This window comes from Salvia miltiorrhiza, unplaced genomic scaffold, assembly GCF_028751815.1.
Source record: "Salvia miltiorrhiza cultivar Shanhuang (shh) unplaced genomic scaffold, IMPLAD_Smil_shh original_scaffold_293, whole genome shotgun sequence".
NCBI lineage: Eukaryota > Viridiplantae > Streptophyta > Magnoliopsida > Lamiales > Lamiaceae > Salvia > Salvia miltiorrhiza.
This window is the reverse complement of record NW_026651522.1, coordinates 291,407-316,382: the sequence shown is the minus strand read 5'-3', so window position 1 is coordinate 316,382 and position 24,976 is coordinate 291,407. Positions and strand designations below refer to the sequence as shown.

The following is a 24,976-nucleotide window of genomic DNA, read 5'->3' as shown; positions in this document are numbered from 1 at the left end:
TCCCCTATATATATATATAAATATATATATATATATATATATATATATATATAGGGGGCGATTATTCAATAAACCACCCTTATTTTAAGAATTACGAACCAGCAAAAATGCATGAATTTTATGTATGACACGCATGAATAAACTGTATAAAGGCATGAATTGCGAAAAATAATTTTTTGCTACCTTTGGGATTCGAACTCAGGACCATGAATTTATCCAACAAGGTGATGAATCAACCGTAGATCTTGATGATCTAAGGGCTGAAAATGGTTCCTAATTTATATTTTAAGAAGCGTTCTTATTTTAGTCTTCCCATATATATATATATATATATAGAGAGAGAGAGAGAGAAAAGTTAAACAGAGAATGCTAAATTGGTGAAACATGAACGAGTGGGTGTCTATCTAATCGGTGAATTGTGAGTGGGTCGTGAGTTATACCTAGTTGCGATTGATCGGAGAAGATAAAGGAAGTAATCGGAGTGCTAGAACGAGAGAAGAGCTGCTGTTGTATTGAGTATGAAAAATAGCGTAAGTTACAAAGGAGCACGTATGCTGATATTTATAGATTACATATGGAGGGTAAAATAGTAAAATCAGCACCGGAGCATGCGTCTTGCGTGGTCGGGGACATAATTGTAAAATCGCCTTCACGCGGGATATTTCCCCGCGTCTCTGGTGATTCCTCTGATGAAGGCCATTCCTCTGACGAGAGCGGCTTCTCTGGCGAAGGTGGTCCCTCTGATAAAGGTGATTACTCTGGCGAGTGTGATTCCTCTGGCGAGTATGATTCCTCTGGCGGAGGTGATTCCTTTGGCGAGGGTGATTCCTCTGGCGAGGGCTGTCTCGCTGCTCCCCATGATTCCCCTGGTACCGTCATTTCTCTGTTCCGCATATATTACTCCTCATCATAAATATTTAGAGAATAGAGAATTCGTGAAATAAAAACGAACAGATCTACAATTTTTACGAACAAATCAATGTACCGCATGAACAGCAATTTGCCCCGGGTTCGAATCCTGCTGATGGCGAGTTTTTCTCTTTTTTCACTAAATACGTCTGTTCGTTAGTTATGTTGATCTGTTCGTAAAATGTATAGACTTGTTCAAAATTAAATATATAATAATTCTCTGTTTAACATGACCCTATATATATATATATATATATATATATATATATATAGGGAGTGGTTCAATTGAGAAGCTCAAATGTGTTGAGAAGTTGAGAAGCAATCTAATAGATGAACATGTTAGTACATTTTGATGAACATGACAATTAGACCCTAGATCAATAAATTCTTTGAACATACCAAATATAACTAACGAACATACGAATAAAATACGTCACCGCCAAGGATCGAACCCCAGATCAAACTCGTGTTCATAAAAACTAATTGACATGTTCATCTATTAGATTGCTTCTCAACTTCTCAACACATTTGAGCTTCTCAATAAATGTGTTGAGAAGTTGAGAAGCAATCTAATAGATGAACATGTTAGTACATTTTGATGAACATGACAATTAGACCCTAGATCAATAAATTCTTTGAACATACCAAATATAACTAACGAACATACGAATAAAATACGTCACCGCCAAGGATCGAACCCCAGATCAAACTCGTGTTCATAAAAACTAATTGGCATGTTCATCTATTAGATTGCTTTTCAACTTCTCAACACATTTGAGCTTCTCAATAAAACCTAACCCTATATATATATATATATATATCCTTGTAATCATCGTATTCTATTTTACAAGTGTACGTTTCCATCCAACATATCAGTAACATATATAACTGTCATTATGCACATAGTTTTTTTTATTGGACTATTAAGATAAAGTATGCAATGAAACATATAGTGGAAAACAATGCTCTATTACCTTAGTAAAGTTGTTCACGCCACCAACCTGGGTCGTGTTGCTTTAAGGCTTAAGTTCCCATTAGGCACTTAATTTTTATTATACTCCAAATATTGTTACTTTTGAAAAGCAATATTCTATTTTGAAGATCATGTACCAAATCCGTATTATTTATTCTACAACACCAAACAGTTTGTCATAGTACTCCCTTTTATAACATGAATCCCTTTTATAACATGAATCCCACTCGCATATATATAGTCTTTAAACTTGGAATGTTTGCCATAAATTGCCAAGTCGATTAGTATAACATAATTGAGTGCAACTTCGGAGTGGTATAAAATGAAGAAAATCATTGAAAACCATGTATACACAAACACAATGGCATATGGTAATGCAAGAACTAAGAGATGATCATCTCTTGATAGAGATATGTCTAATTCGGTCCAGCACGAGCACATAGCTATAAGCTGGATTCACTCATGCATCCCTTAACTTTTCACACACAGATTCATGACATCTCATCGTGTTTTCTCCCTACGCCACAACTGGAATGGACGAGTCGAAAACTCTAGCACAAGCCTTCCTTGCCTGCAACAACAAACCATATAGTATATATTAATGAATCCAACTCCAATTATCGAAAACATTAATTAATTAGTGTATGTATTGTATCCTTAATTACCTCTGCCTCCCAATTGGTCCGGAGAGCTATGATGGACAGGAAAAACGTCTGTGCGAAAACTGCAGCTATGATTCCAGTCCATAGTCCCTGAGTATCAAATTCAAAAATTAATTACAAAGTCATGACAAAATAATTTAAAGGTAAAAAACTAGGCGTATGCAATGTACGTACCTTTCCTCCGAGGTGCAGCACAAATGCCAGCACGACTCCGAGGGGGATGCCGATCAAATAGAAGGACGCCAGGTTCACCACGGCCCCGATCTTCTGCCAACCACATCCTCTTGCAATTCCTGCGCCACGTTAATTACAAATTTACTAAGTTGCTGGAATCTTGAATAATACACAGGGGCCGCACGCTCATTTTTTATATTTAGATTTTTTTTAATTGTATCTCCCCACAGTTTATATATAAACTAAATCTAATCTTGTCAATCTTGTCCGTCCAAATTTGTTTAAGAAAATATAAACGTAATTTCGTCCGTCCATATATATATATTCCTCAAAGCATAGCGTACCACTGAGAACAGAGAGAACTCCCTCTGCCAAGTTGGCGATGGCGATGAGTATCATCATATCGGAAACATAAGAGATCACATCTGGCTCACTACTGAAGCAGTAGCCCCAAACATTGCGCCCCAAGATTATGACCACCACCGCCACCACGCTCTCCACGGCCACCATCAACGTGGCCATGCGCACCGCTAGGCGAGCTGCTTTAGGCCGCCCTGCGCCTAACTCGTTGGCCACACGGACGCTGGCAAATACTATTAATTAGTAAGCATGATTTGAGAAAAGGTGATTAATGAATTAATATACTACCTTATTGCACTGCCAAGTCCAAGGGGTATCATGTAAATCATGCCGTTTGTGTTGAGGCTGATGGAGAGAACCGATGTTTCCAAGGTGGGATTCGGCAGAAGACCAGAAACAATAACCATGATCTCATAGGACCATATCTCCAAGCTATGTACAGAAATACATATAATTAATGAAGTGGTGCATGAATTGCATGTTTGAGGTAGCGAATACTGACCACACCATAATAGCTGAAGGAATGGCGAGCCAGATGAACTTGGAGAGATTGTGCAGCGCCTCTTTGGAAAAACCCTTCCAGGTGTCCCTGCAAGCTGGGGCCATGGTGATGTAGAGGATCAAGAAGACGTCATTGGTCCAATAGGAGACGCCGTTAGCGAGGGCGGCGCCTTTGCTACCGAGGCCCATTTTGTTGATCAAGAGCCAGCATATGGGGACGTGGCAGAGCGTGGTGATGCCGGAGGTCAGCATCATCGGCACCACATTGTTCTGCGTCTGAAGGAATCTGAACTGGCACTGCAGCAGCGCGAAGGGGAAGATGGAAGGGATCATGTAACGGGCGTAGACGCCGGCTTCCGCCGCGATGGCCGGATCCTGCCCCAGCAGCCGGAGAATGTCGCCGGCCGTCGCCCAGATGCATGCCAGCGGCACGCTCACCAGCAGCAGCACGAACATGGCGCGCTGCATGTGGATTCCCAGCATGTGGTACTGCTTCGCGCCGTATGATTGGCCGCAGTAGGTGTCCAAGGCGCACGCCATTCCAACCTTGAAAGTAAACATCAATCATCCCTTGCTATTTCATGTTTAGGGTATATATGGGGCTTACCAGCAGACTGAAGCCCGTCACGGACGCGAAGGAGGTGGCCATGGATGCGCCGGAGAGGGCCAGCTCGCTCACGTGCCCAACGAACATCACTGAAATCGTTTGTATCAGTGACAACAATACGTTCACGAACATCATCGGACCTGCCAGGAACAATTGTAACTTGGCTTCTGCTACGATTTCATCATTTGTGAATTTTGCTTTCGATTCCGCATTGTATTCCTTTACAACCAACGGCGTTACAAGATCGGATTTTTCGACTAGAGACGCCATTGTTTTTTTTTTTTTGTTTTCTCTCTCTCTCTCAGTTTCTTCCTCTCCACTACCTCGGTTTGACACTCTTTAGTGTAGTGGGCAAGCAATAAAATCAACATATCACTCTTTATACTAAAGTTGCTCACTAGGTTCCAGTTTGCGGTGAGATTTAAATATATATAAATCAAATCTTAATTGATTATTTTAATTTAATTTTGTGTGATTTAATTTCATTGGTTGCCTGCAGCCAACTACAGTACTCTACCGACGTTGTTGCATTGTCATACATCTCATTTTCTTATTCAAACATGATGAGTCGATGACTATATAGCTAGCTCGGTGAACATCATATGGCTGAAGATGATTGTAATTAATTAATTTCTTACTGAAATGATATCGACATTCCGATGGTTATTTATCTTTTTACCGTTAGTTGTATCATATCTTCACCAAAACCCAATTAAATAGAACGGTAATTATTTTTGCCTGGTCCAGGTTTAACTAGGAAGCATCATATGCAAGCGTGTGTGAAACATTTTTTTTTGTCTCTTATAGAAAACTTTCTTATTAATCTGATTTTTCCATTTTTAATCATCACATGCACCACTAATAGCTAGGCTTGTGAAAATGTTGAACTCCATTTCGGAATCTGAATTAATTCAATCAGATTTTCTTTTTCCTCATGTTTTTGTAATTAATATTTTAAGAGGTTAATTAATACATCATCAATAAACGTATGTATATAGATACATAAAATACAATAAATAATAGACCGCAATAACATGATTAAGCCATATGTGTACATGATGAGCAATATAATAACTCTTATATGAATTTGCACTTGTTGGTGTCTTTTTCATATGTTGGTGCATATTCAAATTTTATATAATTAACTATTGATTCTTTGAGCGTTATTATTAATTTCCAGGAAAGAAAACAGCCGCACAAGTGCTTTCATATATAGTGAATACAAAAATATTTAAAATTTTGTTTAATTGTCCTAATCAGAAATTATATACTACCACCACCAAAAGCTGTTGCATTTTGTGTAAACCAAATGGACGCTTCAAAGAGAACATTGTTCATATAGTTATACAACCCGCTAAACAGTGCTTGGTGTCCATATTTGGAAATGAATTGATTAATATAATTAAGATAAATAATACTTTCTCTATTCCATAAAATTTGAGCAATTTCTTTTTGGCATGAATTTTAAAAAGCTACTAGTATTTTGTGTGTTAAGTGTTATAGGTGAAAAAATGAAAAGTGTGAATAAAGGGAAAAACTTTTACTATATAAAGAAAATGCTCAAGTTTCGTAGACAATCAAAAAAAAATACTGCTCAAGTTTCACGGAACGGATGAAGTATAATGAATAGTTATTGTATCATTAAGATTAGTTTATTTCAAAAAAAATAATAATGAAATAAAATAGAGCGCTTTATCTCGCGCGGGCCCTTTTAATTAATAATAAGGGGTATAAAACGCATAGATACCCAAATTATTTAGTTATTCAGGTTTATATGATCCCGGTCAAACATGCACTTAAAATTGAGATAACTTTTTGGCTTACAATTTCAAGTGTTAATTATTTAACATTTTGTTTATGATCACTATGAAGACGATAACCAGTAACGAAAGCTACTTAAAGATACGTAATGATGATTTCAGTTGCTCGATCGCAAGGAAGCTGAGAAATCACAATTATAATAACAGTGTAATAACTCTCGATATTTCGTAATAGAAAATATGGATTATGGCCAAAAAATACACGAAGTTTAATGAAAATTGTAATTTTTACTTAAACTTTAAATTAAGCCAAAAATACACAAATTTATATTTTAGTTACAATTTTCACCTGATGAGTTTGATTTCTAGCAAAATTAGAGCTTAGTTGACAGTCGAAAGTTCACATGATGTTGGTCTAGCTTCCGATGATGAGAAGTATTTAGAAGCTCAGAGGTCTAAGAAGTCAAAAACTAAAATATTTGATTTAATTTCGACTACCAATTAAGTTTTAATTTCGTCGGAAATCAAACTCATGTGAAAATTGCAACTAAAATATAAATTCATGTATTTTTTATTTTAATTGAAAATTTATGTGAAAATTTTTAATTTTCGTAAAAAAATTGTGTATTTTTTTGGCCATAATCCATAGAAACTATAGAAATCTTGAAATTAAAGGGATTAGAAGCCATCGAACTCCAAACAATAAATCAGTATAAAAACAAACGGTAGATATTATATTGGGTTATTTGTGTGTAAATACATGAAAAATCCAATATTTTCGAATTTTCTCTTGAACTATATATTTTTTGTAAAATCGAATACACCATTTTTTTATTTGTCTGATTTTTATTATTAGAAAATTTTGGGAGAAATATCAAACTGAAGTTGATGATGTAATAATCATACACTCCATATGTCATCGCTTTGATTTAATTAATATTTTCCAAAAATTAAAATTAAATTAAAATTCCATATGTCGCCTGTGCCTTTGTTTTTGACTTTTTTTTAAAAAAATAATACACTAAAAACGATGCCGCATTGATTGTCACATCAGTTTAAATTCGTTATGTTAGTTTCGATTTCTACCCTAAACTTTTTATAGTAAAAATCAGGGGCGTAGCCAGGGGGGGCTAGGGGGCTAGAGCCCCCCCCCCAAATTTTGGAAAAAAAAAAAAAAAATTTATAATATATCTAAAAATGTTGTTATTATTGTTATTATATTTGTATTTTAGTAAAAAATGTCTAAAATATATTGAATGCCCCCCAAAAAAAATTTAGTAAATGTTGAACTATATTATCTATGAAAATTTTATTCTTATTATTATATTTGTATTTTAGTAAAAAATGCCTAAATGTATTGAATGCCCCCAAAAAAAATTTTAGTAAATGTTTTGAACTATATTATCTATGAAAATGTTGTTATTATTATTATTATTATATTTGTATTTTAGTAAAAAATGTCTAAAATGTATTGAATGCCCCCAAAAAAAATTTTAGTAAATGTTTTGAATATTATCTATGAAAATGTTGTTATTATTATTATTATATTTGTATTTTAGTAAAAAAATGTCTAAAATGTATTGAATGCCCCCAAAAAAAATTTTAGTAAATGTTTTGAACTATATTATCTATGAAAATATTGTTATTATTATTATTATATTTGTATTTTAGTAAAAAATGTCTAAAATGTATTGAATGCCCCCAAAAAAAAAAATCGGGGACTACCGCCCCCGAACCCCCGTAACAGTTCAGCCCCCCCCCCCCCAAAAAAATCCTAGCTCCGCCACTGATAAAAATTAGACAAATCAAAAGTTAATTGGTGTATTAAAATAAAATAAAGAATTGGTAAAAAACAAAAATACTTAAAGTTCGTATATACATATAAATCATATTTTATTTTCCCTAAAAAATTGTTAAAATAGGCATCAGATTTCACCAAATGACAGCACAAAGAACAACAAGTTGGCCGATGGTCTCAAGAAAAATAAGTGAGCACTAATTAAATTAATTAGCACATGCTTTCCCAAAAATTAGTGCATGTCGACTTGGCCATGTTTACAGAGCAGCCATCTGCAATATAACAGATTGACGCCCAATCATTAATTAACCAACTACTATACATACAAAACAATAGTTCTGCTGGCATACTTTTTCACATCGATCCATAATTACCCCCTTAATCGTCTCAACATCAATCCATAATTATATTTGTATGTGGTCGTCTGATTTTTGAAATTAAATAGCTCTGCTGGCATACTTTTTCACAAGCTAGCTTTGAGTGTTAATTTCATTCATCAACCACGAAATTGCAGAAAAAGATTGTGTTTGTAATTCATTATTTGCAATTCCACGTGCTTCCAACAACGTCAGTAGGTGCGGTCTAGATTCATGGTTATGGACGGAATCCGAAATATGCTCAACTTGTTACTTTATCAATAGGGGGTTTGATTTGCGTGCGCGTGTTGAGGGTAACGTTCAAGAGACGAGGTCTTAGGTTTGAATCATCTGTCAGTAATTTTTTTTTCTTTACTTATATAAAAAGAAAAAAAGAGGGTATTTGATTAATTTATTTAAAATAGATTATTCTTTTCAATAGCTTATAAAATATTTTTAAAAATTATAAAATATAATTAGTTAAAGTATTTGTATAATTGAATTTACAAATTTTCAAGGAAAAGAAAATAAATGTTACGAAGATAAAAAACAAAAGCCGAGGAATAATAAAAATCCGAACAGGATCTCGGATGTTGAAGCTCCTGCGACGATTTCAGGCGAACTCTTCCAATTGTAAATTATAATAATATTGGTTATACATGCAACACAAGTTCTTTCTACTCAAATTATCTATTATAACTTAAGTAATTACAATCAAAATCTGGAAATAAAATCAATTAAGTATGAGGTTTTTGAATAAAAAATGAAAGGTTGAAATATCTTATGCAAAAAGCTTAATATTGAGGATTTTTTAAGGGAAAAAAAAAACAATGAAAGTTAGGATATTTTGTATAAAAAACGATGAAAATTGGGTACACCTAAATATATTTGGTCTTTATACAACTAGAAACATCCAAACTTAATTGGACCACGACAAAAACTATATTCCCGTGTTGAGCTTTATTTTTTTATTATATTATTTCTAAATATAAAAGTGTATATTTATTGAGTGATGCTAAATCAACGGCCATATTGTGGTCATCCAAAAATTATTTAAATAGAAAAAACATTATTAATTTAACTTATTTAAAAAAAAATAAGATTTAGTTATTTTAATGTATTCTTTACATTGTAGTTATTTTTTGTAATTTTTTTTATTTTTATTAAAAAATAAAAAAATACAAAAAAGTACAATATAGAGAATACAATAAAATAACCAAATCTTATTTTCATTTAAAAAAATAAATTTTATAAATAAAAAATTTATCTATTAAACTATTTTGTGGATGGACACAATGTGGTTGCATAGAGTTATTGATATTTATTTGAATAAAAGATAGAGCATTTGAATAATTTATTTTTTTCGAAAAAAAAAATTATTTTTTTCGAAAAAAAAAATTATTTTTTTCGAAAAAAAAAAATTATTTTTTTAATTAATTTTTAACGACCGAAAATTCGGTCGTTAAAAATAAAATTTCGGTCGTTAATTAAAAAAAATTAAAAAAATAATTTTTTTTATTTTTTTTTTCTCTTTTTAACGACCGAAATTTCGGTCGTTAAAAATAAAAAATCGGTCGTTAAATTTAACGACCGAAAAAACGGTCGTTAAAACTCGGGCGACGATGCAAACAACGACCGAAAAAAACGGTCGTTAAATCGGTCGTTAATAATATTAACGACCGATTTTTGGGTTTTAACGACCGAAATTTCGGTCGTTAGAGCCGCATTTTCTTGTAGTGTCATATTGGACTTAGGTTTAGTAGTATTAATTACTACCGCAACCATAAACCCCTTTTTGCGAGTTTCTTTTTCTTCTAATTTTTTGTCTTTTTTGAACTTGAAAAAATCTTTGCAGTTGCAACCAATCACTGTTTTATGCCAGGACGCACAATGACACATTAATTACTTCACGTTATTCATGTTTTCTAGCTAGGCAATGAAATATTTTCTCCCCCCATAGTTTAAACCAATTTCCAGCAACAATGTTAGTAAATGTTTGTAAAAATATCATTTGTATGAGTGAAAAATAAAATGATGATTGAGATTTGCGTAGGTTATATAGATTTAACTTTTGACTGAATAATTTGGCTTTTATGTATTCGACGACTATATGCATCATTTAGATTTTAATGGATTTTTCTTTAATTAGTAACTAGATCGATGTGGGCCTTGGCCCAATAAGATAGAACTACTAGGTTCTGATTAGGAAACAGAACAGAATTCTCTTAAGAATTAGCGGTCCACAACCGCGGGATATTGCAGCGCACTTCGACGCTTTTACTAACTTGGGAAGGAAACAGAACAGAATTCTCTTAAGGGCTCTCTGGATGTGTACCACTTGGATTCTTTGAAAGAGTCGCAATGAAAGCAGATTTGAAGGTAAACCGTGGAAAATTGAAAACCTGATTCGAGATATCAAAGCTAGATTATGGAGCTGGATCAAGATCTTCAAACTTTGGGACCGGGAATGTACTCTCGCTCAATGGATAACAGGTGACTTGTTTACGCTTTGAGTTGTAATTTTCCATCGGTACTGCTGGTACCAGTGTTCTTAATGAAATATCCCATTTTTCCGATCAATAAAAAAAAAGGTTCTGATTAGGAGTTGGGAATTTCTCTTTAGGGGCTTCTGATTTCAGTGGTCCAAAAGATTTTTTTTTTTTTTTTGAATTAATCCAAAAGAAGGTTTTAAAAGTGAGTGAGTCATTAGTTGGTGTGGATCCTCTTGAATCCATTCATTTTCTTAAAGGCTTGAATTCATTGACGTTAAATACTTTCTCGGTGCACTTAAAATTTCAGCAACAATCAATTCTAAGTCGACGCTGGAATTTTATTACGTAATATTTTATTTACTCCCCATATCTTAATTTGATAGGTTATAAGGCTTGAATACGAATGTTAAAAAATAAATAATTTATAATAAAATTGAAAAGTAAAAGTAACCTTTGTTAGGATATATTTGTCCAAGAAATAGGAGAGCGAAATAAAGAAGAGATAATTATGTGTGTGAGGTACAATGACAATTGATATAAATAATGAGTTATATGGATATATTTGTTATGTATTAACTTTCTGTTTTAGGATTGAGACGTCCAAATAAGGAAATGTGACCTATGTAATTAAAACGGAGGAAGTAATTTTTAAAACGATGTGTCTTTTTATATAACATAAAACGGCACCGTATTTTTCATGTTTTATGTTATATTACCTGGAGTAGGGTTCAGAGAACCCGATATTAATAGAAAGGAAACGACATCTTTTTCATATTATATGAAACAAAACGTTTTAATTATCAACTGAAAATGTCATGTAAGAAAACTTTGACATCTACATAGAATTAATTGTTTTCAGAATTTTAATTCGGGCCAAATTTCAAAATGTTGAAAGTTCATATATTAATAAAGTAAAAAATATATATTATTGGTTAAAAAAAATAGTATACTCTATATATTTACATGCAATTAAATTTTTTTAAGCCAATTCAAATTAAGAAAATATTTTATAGTATGGATCATCCGAGAAATTAATAGATAACTAATTTTTGGAAATGGAAGGAGTATTTTTTTTGTAAGATTTATTAATAAATAAACAATTTGGTAATTGAGATAAGGAGAGACCCAAAAAAGAGGTGCAGCATTTCACAATTAAAACTGATAGCTGCTACTATTTGTGCATCTGCTGCATTTAATAATCTTGCCTCTAAGTCATTTAAAAAACAAATAAATTACATAAAATTAAAGACTTGGCAAGATAGGCTCGAATTTAAAACCTGAATCCTAAAATATTAAGCGAGACCAACACACCCACTAAAATCTTGCCTCTATTATTGATTATTTGTAACATATAACACTAGAAATGAGGGAGCAATCAACGGCTCTCGGGCGCTCGGATTATCTCCAACAATTTGATGAAATTCTTAGACGAAGTCCCTTGTGGTTCAACGGCAGCCATAGCCTTGTCTTTGAGCACACCAACATTCTCCCTCATCTTCTCCCCTTTCTCCGTTGTCATCAACTCGCGCAAAGACTCAACCGTCTCGCTCTTGGTGAAGACGCCTCCTTTAACCCTCACCCCGATTTTCCACGAATCCTGCACCATCCTGCTGTTCAGCATCTGATCTCCGAAAAACGGCCTGCAAATCAGCGGCACGCAGCTCGAGATACTCTCCAGGATGGAGTTCCAGCCGCAGTGGGTGACGAACACGCCCACATTTTCGTGCGCGAGAACTTGCTGCTGCGGCGCCCACGCCACGATCTTCCCCAAGGAATTCGTGCGCTCGAGGAATCCAGTTGGGAGGGATTTCTTCGCGTGCTCCTTCAGCGACCACAGAAATGGGAATCCGCATGTTTCTAGGGCTTCGGCCAGCGCCGCCAGCTCGTTTTCCGGCGGCGTGATCACGGTGCCGAAGCTGATGTAGACTACTGAATTAGGGCGGTTTTGGCTTCCCAGCCATGATAAGCATCCTGTTTTGTCGTCGGGGGCGGCGCGTGCGGGCGACGCGAGAATCGAAGGGCCGACGTTGAGGAAATGGCGGAATTTCGATTTTAGGTCTTTGGTGATGATCGGGTCGATTTCTTCGAACGAATTCAAGACGACGGCGGTGGATTTTGGGAGCTGTTGGACCATTTTGTTGATCGTAATTGCCAGCGGCGACGGACTGTTGTCCAGGAAAACCTCCGGCGGGAGATCGCTCGTGGTCACCATTTCCAATCCTGGGATGAAGGACAGAGCTTTATCTTGTTTCGCCGTTTCTGCAACACCACGCATTTGGTCGAACAATTGAAATGCAAGAAATTATATGATTTTCTTGAGTGAGAATCATTAATTACCTGTTGATTGAATTGCTTTGACGATCTGATCAGTGTAGAGGTGTGAGGAGAGCGAGCAGGAAGCAGCAGTCCAGAAGGGCAGCCATGGCACCCCTCTTTTCTCAGCCATGTCACAGGCAAACCACAGAAACGCATCAGTTATTAAGCAGCAGATTTTGAGGCCACTTTGATGTTCCGCCTCTTGAATAACCTTGTCGAAGTTACCCGGCGAGGCTTTCAGGAACAAGCCCACCGCCTCGAAATGCGAACCGGTGAAGGCCTCGCCGTGGGGAGTGCCGTCCCACACGTCGCATGGCCGTATGTTATCATACGACGTGTTGAAAAGCGCGGCGTTAGAGGTCGCACTGTTGAAGAAAGAGAACAATGCGTCTGGTGCGGAGGCGGCCAGCCTCTGCACCAGGGCCAGTAAGGGGGGAGCGTGTGTTCCGAAAGGAAATGCAAGAACACCAATGTGCAATTTAAATCCCATGCTTTTCTTTCACTACACTTGTTTCAACAAGACTGGTATTTATGGATTGTAACAACCACCAAGAATGTCTAATGCGTGGAAGAAATAGTCAGCTAAGTACTATATGAAGCTCGTGGCGATCTAACTACCTTTCAATTGCGGGTACAACCATACGAGTAATTACTTGAATGGATTTTTTTTCTTTGGGAAAAGCTATCCGGCCATAGTATAGCCAGACATATAAGGACATGTTAGCAATGTTTTAGAGATAAAGTGAATAAATTAATTCAACTACTTTAATGCGCTAATCTTAAATTACATATATATCTTTTCTGCATTTTATCCGAAATTACATAGAGAAGCCTTGAAAATTAAAATGAGTCCGTTCACCAAAAGTATGACACTTTTGTCATTTTTGGTGTCTATCAAAAATATACTCCTTAAAACTTTTCTTTTTAAAACATGACTCCATATTTTTTCCTTAACTTTTATCCTTATAAATACTTCTTATTAACAAAAAAACTACATCAAATTCAATCTCAACCACACATCTTAGACTATCCCCATCAGTGACTTTCTCTCAACCCAACCTTTAATTAAAATATTCATTTCTCTCTCTTCCACATACACAACTCAACCTTTATCTTAAATCTACTCCCATTAGTGACACTCACATGACCTAAATATCTTTATTATTTTGTTTTATTTTTATTCTTATATTAGTCACAATATTTTTTAAATATATTTTTAAAAATTAAAATAATAGAAAAAAAATATAAATAAAATAAAATCATGCAACAAAAATTACAAGAGTTAAACAAAATTAAAAATACATAAAATAAATTACAAATAGATATAGGAAATTTAAATTACAAGTACAATAGACGCAAATTACATATTCAATTAGTCGTGCCGAATTTTGCCCATATATGCTCAATTAAGTCCTTCTGAAGAGCTTTGTGAGCTTCGCGATTGTGAAGTCGATCCCTGTTGATCATGTAATTAGACAAACTTGCAATTCTGTCAGTTGAGTAGTGAATAGATGCATCTTCATCTGAAGGTAAATCCATCAAAAACTCTGTGGGATCATAATAGTTTTGGTATGTGTCTCGTTCATCTTCCACTATCATATTGTGCATGATGATACAAGCTATCACAATTTTTCCCATCAAAATCCTATCCCAAATGAGACAAGGACATCGAATAAATGCAAATCGAGCTTGTAGAACTCTGAAGGCTCTCTCGACATCTTTTCTTATAGCCTTTTGGTGTTGAGCGAACAACTTGTGGTTTCAGAGCACTGAACTTGAAATTGTCTTGACAAATGCAGCCCAAGAGAGATATATGCCATCAGTGAGATAATAAGTTCTATCAGTTTGACGACCATTGACCACATAACTTATCTTCGGTGCTCTACCTTCTAAAATATCAATAAAAACTGGAGATCGATGAAGTACATTAATATCTTTGCACGAACATGGAGTTCCAAAGAACGCATGTCATATCCATAAATCATATGATGCAACGGCTTCCAAAATGATTGTTGGTTTTCCACTTTTTCCTGCATATTGACCAGCCCAAGCAGTAGGACAGTTCTTCCATTACCAATGCATGCAATCAATACTTCCAGTCATGCCAAGGAAACCATGTTGTTCCCCAACATAGAGTACTCTTTGCAAATTTTGTTGATTAGGCCTTCTAAGGTATGTGTCACCAAAGCAAGAAATGATACCTTCTACGAAATGAATGACAGCATCCCTCGTGTCTGTTGAACTCATTCGTAAGTATAAATCAACGGCATCAGTTGCGGTTCCATAAGCCAACACCCTCATAGCTCCAATGCATTTTTGCAGTGGTGAAAGGCCTTACCTACCCGTGCAATCGGGTCTCTGTTGAAAATATTCGTCATTAGCAGTAACAACATCTACTATACGAAGGAACAATGATTTCTGCATGCGAAATCTATGCCGGAAGAGCTCCGAAGTATACGTTGGATTAGGGATAAATTATTAATCATCATCAAACGTTGCTCACCAACTTCACGTTCCCTATCACAATACCTTTTTTTAGTGGTGGAAGAAGAAGTTTCTAAAATAAGATTGAGATTGTTTATGAGCATATCGTCAATAATGCGATCAATTTGACGATTTTATTGATACCGTCGTTCTTCCCATTCATCTGAAGATGAAGAGGACATTTTGGCTTTAGAATGGGTTAGGTACTGGATATGAGGTATGTTATATAGAAAAACAAATGCAGTGATAAAATTTAATTTTAAGTTATCTGACATGTGCATGTGAACCATTCATTTATCGTTGTTGAGACATTTGGATGCATGTGAAATCTTTGAGAATCTTATGGGTCATAAAGTTTCATGTGAAATGGCAGAGTAAAATAAGTGTGCATGTAAAATGTCAGAAAATGTGTGATAGACATTTGCATGTTAAAAGGAGGAAAAGTGTGATGGACATCGAGATGTGAAATGGCAGGACAATTATGATGGACTACCACGTGAAGAGTGTCAGAGACACTTGCATGTTCAACAGTTATATTGAAAATTCAAACAAATTACATAGAGCAATACAGAATTGAAATAACATAAATTAAAATTACAAAATTGAAACATAAATTAAAATTACATAATTGCAAAACTACTTCAGAAATAAAATTGCAATGAGGTGGCTTTTCATCTCTTCCTCTTCTGCAAATAAATGGTCTTTCGCCAACAATGCGACCAACATTTTCTTTTCCATCTTGAGAGAATTATTTTAAGTTGTTCACATTCCAATTCAATTTTAGCAGTCATTAACTCATTTTCATGATCTAAGTCTTAATGCACGAATTTCTTCATACATTTCATTAGATTCATATGTCATTGTCGTACGTTTTCATTTCCTTTTAGCTTTGTCTCTACCTGTAGGACGAGACATAGTAGATCCGCCAGTAGTTGGAGTTTCTGGATTGGACGTGATAAAGTAATCACCATCTTCAGAAGTCTTAGATCTTTTTGTGATGCCACCACTTTCCTGATCATCACCCACTTCATTGATTGCTAAGTTCCACTTCGAATGTTTACTCATAACATCATTGAAAACAACCAAGTCTTGGAATTTACTGCCACCTGCTTCATAAATTGAGTGATCTTTCATCTCTATATCTTTCTGGCTCATTCCACTCCTTCTTCTAGCATTTGCTTCTTCGCAAGCAGCAATCCACTTGTTTGCATTTTCATTAAGTCGTTTAAAATGACCTTTCATTGATTCGATATTCCTTGAGCTGATCTCATCTGGACTTTCTTTTTGAGCTTCATGATACATATTCTGCACACGTTCCCACATCGTCGCCCCTCTTTGATTTTTTTCTTTTTCCTTATCTTCGCTAACGCAGATCCAAGAAGACATAAGCGCTACATCTTCTTTCACGCACCAAGCTATATTTTTTGCAGCTTTCTGATTTTTCTTTGGGTGTTCGACATCTTTAAATAAATTCCGAGAGATATTTTGTGAAATGAGATGTTCGTGAGAGGTAGAAAGTTGGTTGAGGTGTGGAGAAAATTGAGAATTCTCGTAGTACTGAGAATTTTGAACATCTTCTGGATTTGAAAATTTTTTAGGGTGAAAAAAAGATTCAAAAGTTTAATAATTGGGGTCATTTGGATCCATGGTTTCAAAATGAAGAAGAAATGAAGATAGATCATAAGGCTATTGAAAAGATTGCTGGGAAAATAAGGATATTGAAATGGTGGTGATGAAAAAAAAAATTGAAGTCTATATATAGAATTTTTTTCCTAATTTTTAGTTTTTTTATATTACAAATAACTATTAAAAATTAATATTTAAAATTATATATAAAATTAAGTGGCACTCAATGAAAGGGTGCCACATGGCATTTGACACTCTGCTGCCTCAAGGGCGGTCAGCCGCCCAATGTCATGGGAATTGGCTCAATTTTCATTTATTTTGTAAATTTTGTCTTTTGTCTTCTTATGATGACTTTCACTAAAAGGTCACCGATGACAATGGTCTCATAAAATGGTGGGACATTTTCTTCATTACATAAAAATTATCACCAATTTTATTAATTCTTTCAATAAATATATTAAATTAAAGTATTAGGGTTTACATACATTTTATATGAGTATGTCAGAAAGGGAAATAAGTACCTTTCTTCATCTAATAGTAATACACCTATCTTTCTTTTTCATCATCTTTCAATAGTTTTATCATACAATCATCATAAAATTAAAATTGAGAAGAATCAAGGGAAACAAGTTTTACGTAGTGTTGGAAGAATTACGAATTGGAGTATACTCTAGTTGGGAGATGTGGGTCCACTCGTCCTCGGTTATAGAAAAAGCATGTGCAAGTCTGATATTATAAAATATTTAGGAAGATGAATTCGAAAATCAATTAAAGATAAATGATTACACGAAAAACATTTTAAACCTCGCTTGAGGGTGGAATCTAGAACAATCATAAGGATCATTGGAATTGCCTTCGCCACGCCAGCATCATATCCACAAACAAATCATCAACTTAAGCGGCGGGTTCTGCCCAAATATCAAATCTCTAATGTATTGATTCCCACATGCCAACATTAAACGATAATAGAACTCTTGTATTTGGATCTTCAATTGAATGTTTTCTTCCCGTAAATGATGATCATGATCGCCAAATTCTTTGGTGATGGAGGAACCTTGCGTTTGCTCCGATTCTTAGATTTGTCATGATCCGTCCCATATCGGTTAAGTATGGGCTGATGCGTGTAATTTATAACACTTTAGGCACCCTCTCCTTGATAGCCTGACTTTTAAGGATGAGTTCTATCTAAGGCGTCGTAACAAATATGACACGATTGGTGTCAACTTTTTGTTTCTTGGCCTGAGAACTTTTGGGGCAATGTGAAGCTCTTTGGCTGGCTAGGGCGTTTTTAGAGCTTTTGTTATTCATCATTGGACAAAGATCAAGATGATCATAAACAAAACGGACAAGATGAACGCATAGTTTCCATATAAATAATGAGGTCATGGGTTTCCAATTAATGAATGAGATGATCGTTGAGATTCCTTATATTAATAACCACATTCATTTTGTTTCATCGAAAAATGTATTCTAAATTGGAGTTAATTAGAAAATATATTTTGATTTTAATATACCTTTATATACTGCGAATATACTGGGGAAAAAAATAAAACATTGCTAAAGTTATGCAATTTTTTTTTTGTCAAAATTACTATTGGGTAAGGTGTTCTCCCTTCGTCTACTAAGAGTTTAACACAATTATCAGATTGAGAGTCCACAAAAAGTGTAACACTTTTCTTTTTGAGACATGACCATATTTTCTCATTTCAATTACATCCACATATTTCTTTATGACCTCACATTCAATTCAACTGCAACCACTCATTTTTACTTAACACATACACTATTGATGAACGGAGGGAGTACTTTTTTTATTTTCTATAATTATAGATATTTCTATTTGTTTTATACTTTTTTATTTTGGCTTCATTAATTTAGTCTTGGAGTATATTATTTTCACCATGATGAGGAGTAAATTAAAATACATACCAGCATTGTGCATAAGTGGGTGATATATTTATCTTAATTCTTGTTATTATTATCGGTTAACTCGGGTCTCACTCGTGCATGCAAGCTCAGAAACAGCTATGTCAGTGTACTTGTAAAAATAGTTGATGTTGCTTCGAATAAAACATTTACTTATATTAAAAGGATGGGAATATAGAGACTTATTTCAAAACATCGAGGGTGAAATCATAATTTTGCCCTAAAGTGGAACGTAAGGTGGCACACCATGAAGCTCCAACCACCGTTCATCTCACGCCAACGGCCAACCAACTTCCCATCATCATGCCTAATTCACGAATCACGGTCAGCATCGTAATCGTAAAAAAAATAATTAAATACAATAAAAAGAATGAAAAAAATAAAAAAATAATAAAACAACAAATAAACAATTTTGTATTTAAAAAAAAATCTAAGTAAACTAATTAAGACAAAATTCTATGGGCAAGTGAATTTTAAAATCATAATTTATGGATTTTGTGATTAAAATGTTCAGTTTATATAATTATGTAATAACATGAATAATCATTCAATTTGAGTTTGAATTTTGGAGGGGGACAAAAATTTCATCACATGAACTGAATATGATCATTTGTGCATTATAAGTACCGTATTCGTAATATTTATATTGGGGTAAATATCATATTAAAAATCTCAAACTATTAATTAGGTTTGTATCAAAAATGTTCCGCGTTTATTTTTTGATCCTCAGAATTATGACGTAGCTCGCTGGATGCCATAGTGAAAATTAAAATTTAAAATTATCTCTCCTCTCTCATCTTTTTTTTAATAAATCTATTTTTTAATCCTTTTTCATTTATTTATTTATTTTTATCTTTTTTGCCTTTTCATAATAGCAATTTTTATTATTGTGAATTCTTCTATATTTTTTTTATTTTTTTAATATTCAGTTAAAAAATATTCAATTAAAATCATTTTTTTATAATGTTTATAAATATGATAATTGAGATGTTATCAATTTATATAAATATAACTATAAAAACGTTTCATGTTCATTGCACGTGGTGCAAATGCTAGTATATAAATATAGAGTTAAGTACCAAATTTCCCTCTATCGATGGCGTCTTTATCGCGTACAGGACCCTATAGTCAGGGTCAAAGCTGTTTACTACCTCAACGTGGAAAAATCACACCTAATTAATACCCCCCGACGTTTTAACATCGTTAAAACGCCGTTAGATTTTTTTTTCTTTTTAATTATGCTCTCTCCTTTAACCCAGGCGCCTATCGTCCCCCCTCATTTCCCATGGGTATCTGGAGGCGAGGCAGAGCGGTGGCGGTGGCGGTGGCTTGTCGCTGCGGCTGCCGACTTTTTGACGGTGCGAGGGAGCTTTCGCAGGAGTGGAGCGACGTCGATGTCCAGATCTGAGAGGACAGGGGCCGAGGGAGGTTAGGCTGCAGCGGATGGCATCTGCGCATGTCCTTTCAGGGGTAGAGTCAAGGGAGACGGAGGTAGGGTGACCGACGGCGCCGCCACTTGACCTACGAACGACGACTGGTTGCTAGTGTGTTGCTGGAGTCCAGTGAGAATCGAGAGAGATGGCAGAGGCAGTGGTTCTCGCCACTGCTTCGCTGCCGGATTGGGTGTGATTTTGTTGAGTCGGAGTGAGGGAGATGAAGGCCGGCTGACGGTCCTTCGCCGGAGGAGGTGCTGCGGCGGCAAAGCTTGAGAGACAGCTGGGTGTTGGTGTACGTGGCCGGAAACGACGTGTTGAGGTTCAGGGGGGCGGTACTACGCGGTGGCGGTGGGGGGAGCGGGTGGAAGGGGAGGTCAAAGTGGTGGAGGTTCAAGGAAAGAGCATAATTAAAAAAATAAAAATAAAATTCTAACGGCGTTTTAACGGTACTGTAGTTAAAACGCAGGGGGATATTTGGTGTGATTTTGTCACGTTGAGGTAGTAAACAGTTTTGACCCTGACTATAGGGTCATGTACTCGATAAGGACGTCATCGATAGGGGAAATTTGGTACTTAACCTATAAATATACCCACATAAAATGTGACGCCCGGGAACAAAGTGCGGAGTGATCGCCGGTGCAAAGAGGCACGGACAAGGAGCGGCTTCGATTAAGACTTCCAAGCGGAGGGGCACAGGGATGAACTAGAACACACCCGAACGAGAGGGATTCCGAGAATATGTTGGAATGGGACAACATATTCAAGGAGAGCTTAAAGGATTTGATTGTGCTACTCCTACTCATATCAACAGGATGCATCTTCTTTTCTGGTGCCCATATGAGAAGTTTCTCAGGGAGCGTGCGAGTGAGGACAAAACACGCTAGAAAAGACTCGTGTTGATCTGTGGGGACAGCCGTCAATTTTGGGGCCGGGCTGTTACATAAAAATAGAAAAACTATTCACACGCAAATGAAATTGAATCAAAGACCTCTCACAAAAGAGAGTATTTGAGTGCTTCAATTTTGCCATTTGAGCTGGACCTCATTAACGGTAAAGTCGCTTTCTTAGAAGAATTAATCCATGTCCACTTATCCATAAACGATATTTGAAACATTTAAACGAGTCATCGCTTATAGTAGTTAACAAAGTATCATCCTTGTCATAACTCCGCTAAAGCCTGAAGTAGATCTAGCCCAACATAAAATTAGAACCAAATTACATAATTATAACTTTCACATGGGCTCAAGGAATTGTTTTTAACAGACTTACTCACATATATAATTTATATACGGGGATTATTGTCGAAAAATACTTATAATTTATTAATTTTTTGGTTTATAATATGATCTTATAATTTGACTAAAACATACATCAATTTTTAATTTAATCGCAATTATAACATGACTTTATAACTTGACCAGAAAATACACAAATTTTCAATTTAATCGCAATTATAACATGAGCTTATAATTTAGTATAATAATATCAAAATTTAACATTAAATATTTTTAATTTTCTTTTCATCTCACAATATACTAATTATTTATTGGTCCTAATATTTTATAATTTCATAATTTAAATAGATAAATACTTATCATGTAAGTAATATATTAATAGAATATTAAAATTTAATTATATATATGCATTTGTGTTTTGAAAACGTAGATATATATATATATATATATATTAAAACAATATTAATATAAAATAACTAATTATCTAACTTAATCTTTATAAAAATAAATCAATCAATTAACAATAATTTATACACAACAATTTAATATGAAATTACAATAAATATCAATACATCTATGATGAACAATGATCTAAATAAAGTCTTGTTATAATTGGGATTAAATTGAAATTTGGTGTATTTTTTGGCCAGATTATAAGGTCATGTTATAATTACGATTAAATTGAAAATTGATGTATATTTTGGTCAAATTATAAAGTCGTATTATAAATTAAAAAATTGACAAACTATGAGTATTTTCCAGCAATAACCCATTATATATATATATATGCGCGTTTAAATTTGAAATGCATGAAATGGTTCCACCCTTTGTGTCGAAGTATTACCAAATGCTAGTATCATCTATATATATATACATATTTTAAAATAGATGACGCGATATCACAAGAAAAGGCTGGATGTCTGAAGTTCGAATATCCAACATTTTATTAATCTTTTATACTCCCTTCGTCCCATTATAAACGACTCAAAAATTTTCAGCACGAAAAATAAGGAAGAGATGTAAATTTGTTAAAAGTGGTAGGACTCATTTTTATTTATGAAAGCAAGCCACTTATAGTGAACAACCCAAAATGTAATACATACCACTTTTAGTGAGACAGAAAGAGTATATTTTACAAAAAAAAAAAAAGTTTACTTTTTTGAAACTCTCAATTATTTTACAAAAAAAAAATGATCTTGTAATAAATAAGGTACATGCGATGCTAAATCCTTCTATATTTATAAGAAATTAAAAAGTTGCAAGTTGGCAGAATTTGGAGTAGTGCTGTTTTGGGGCAGCTGTGTAGTGGTCCAAACTACGTCGTTTTCTCCTGTGACAACATAAACTGTTGCAGTAACAAAACCACATACTTTTGGATAAGCAGATATGCTAATCTGTCTCTTCAACCAAACAAACATAATAAAAAAGAAGAAAATATTAAAAGGAGAAAAGGTGACAGTTGTAGTCCCTAATGCAGAAAATAAGTACTTTTTTTTTTTTTATCGGACAAAGTCATGTTAGTAATTAGTTCCCTCATCCACTCCAAGAACCACCTTATCTCTCCATTCACCAAATCCACCTTATATCTCCAATCTCCAATTCGCTACCAAGAGGGATCGAACCCGGGTCACTTCACTTAAGTGAGGACCCGGTGGCCAGTGGGCTAAGCCCCTGGTTAGAAAATAATACCTGTTAGTCATGCACTTTAATTATATTGATATATAGTATATGAGTTGCAAAGTATACCCCCAGTACCTATTTGTTCCTTAAAAAGTGAAACCCCACGAATTCCTAAAATGAAAACCTTAATGAATGAAAGAAAATTAAATTGTAATAACTTCAAGTCGATGCCTCCCTCTCACTAAATTTTAACAGCATTCATCTCAGCCCATGCTCGTGTTTTATTTATACAAAAAAAAAACAAATGAAATGTATATGTGAGTGGATCAGTAGGGCCTCTCTCCGACGTAATTCCCCGGCGGATCATAGTTGCAGATCATGAAAACGCCGCGGCCGCCGTAGCACACGACCCTGGCGCAGCCGACCCGCCGCGTGCCGCGCCACACAATCTGGGTGTAATGCCCGCAGTCCTGGCCGTAGACGCAGGAGTTGGACCAGTAGTTATAACCCCGCCGCTCCGACACCCAGGCCGCCGCCGCCTGGCCCGCCGTCCATCGGTTGCCGCTTCCCCAGAAGATGTTCTCCCCGTACGGTCCGTTCGAGTGAAGCAGCTCACAGTCCGCTCGCCGCTGGGCCGCGTACCCAGCCGCGTACCGTTCGATCCTGGCGTCCCACACCAGCGGTGGCAGCCGCAGCGCCGACCGCGCTGCGTTCTGCACGCCCAGGAACTGCTTCACTTCGCTGTTCCCGGCCACCGCGGCGGTTGGAGTGAGGAAGCTGGAGATGAGAATTAGGATGATTGCATAGTGCAAGGGGAAGGGGTTGAGCATTTGGAGGAGTAGCATTGCATTGAAATTATTATTTTTTGGTCATGGAATTTTTTTCCTTCCAACTATGTACGATAGTTTATGTAGCATTGTAATAATATTTATAAGAATGGAGGCATAAAGTAGTTGAAATTAAGGAGTTTTTTTTTAATAAAAAAAATTAAGGAGTTTAAAGCGTCAAATATGGGGTGGCACCCATGTTCGATAATGATTGCCACATCTGTGAGAGGTCAAAATATTCAGCAGAGGGGAACTATTTAATTTATTTATTTATTTACGTATTATAATGTATGCATTATTAATTCGATACTATTCTATATGTGACATGAGTTTTTAAATTTGAGTGAAATCGGGGCTGCTGAAAATTGGACAAATGAAGTAGTGTGTATCTAGATGAAACATCTACATATTATATATATGCCCTAGAAGTCAAAATATATTATAGTACTAATATTTTAGAGATTATTCCCACGGATGATAATCTTAAACTAGCATTTGCATCCCGTGCAATATACGGGAAATATTTTTATATTTTAATATTTATATAAAATTGATATAATTCAATTATTATATTTATAAATATAATAAAATTTTAATTTTAACATAATATATTTGAGTTGGATATTGAAAAAAATAAAAAGAAATGGAGAAGAACCACTATAAAAATATGGATATTATGAAAAATAAAAAAAAAGTTTAAAAAATGAAAATCAAAATATGAATAAAATAGAATTGATAAATAGATTCATTCAAAAAAAGATGAGAGATGAGAGATAATTTTTTAAAATTTTAGTATTTAATTAAATATAATTTTTACATTTTAAATCAAATATTTATATAACATATATTAAATTAAAGCTTTTTATCGTGATCTTTAATTTGATATGCATTAATCGTGTTATGTATGAACTATA

General features: G+C 34.8%; 3 protein-coding genes across 3 annotated transcripts; all 3 read right to left on the bottom strand.

Moving 5' to 3' along the window:
- Positions 1–2,195: 2,195 nt before the first annotated feature.
- On the bottom strand, positions 2,196–4,587 carry LOC131003929 (protein DETOXIFICATION 16-like). Its single transcript, XM_057930498.1, has 7 exons — positions 4,187–4,587; positions 3,581–4,125; positions 3,367–3,510; positions 3,063–3,301; positions 2,719–2,837; positions 2,548–2,634; positions 2,196–2,453 (listed from the first exon to the last, which is right to left on the bottom strand). Exons 1-7 carry the CDS (start codon positions 4,454–4,456, stop codon positions 2,400–2,402), a joined length of 1,458 nt encoding a protein of 485 aa, XP_057786481.1. The 5' UTR covers positions 4,457–4,587; the 3' UTR covers positions 2,196–2,399.
- A 7,196-nt stretch (positions 4,588–11,783) lies between these two features.
- On the bottom strand, positions 11,784–13,661 carry LOC131003928 (flavonol 3-O-glucosyltransferase F3GT2-like). The gene is made up of 2 exons (XM_057930497.1): positions 12,930–13,661; positions 11,784–12,851 (listed from the first exon to the last, which is right to left on the bottom strand). Exons 1-2 carry the CDS (start codon positions 13,396–13,398, stop codon positions 11,968–11,970), a joined length of 1,353 nt encoding a protein of 450 aa, XP_057786480.1. The 5' UTR covers positions 13,399–13,661; the 3' UTR covers positions 11,784–11,967.
- A 9,763-nt stretch (positions 13,662–23,424) lies between these two features.
- LOC131003930 (pathogenesis-related protein PR-1-like) lies at positions 23,425–24,215 on the bottom strand. Its single transcript, XM_057930499.1, has one exon. It carries the CDS (start codon positions 24,078–24,080, stop codon positions 23,562–23,564), a length of 519 nt encoding a protein of 172 aa, XP_057786482.1. The 5' UTR covers positions 24,081–24,215; the 3' UTR covers positions 23,425–23,561.
- Positions 24,216–24,976: the final 761 nt, after the last annotated feature.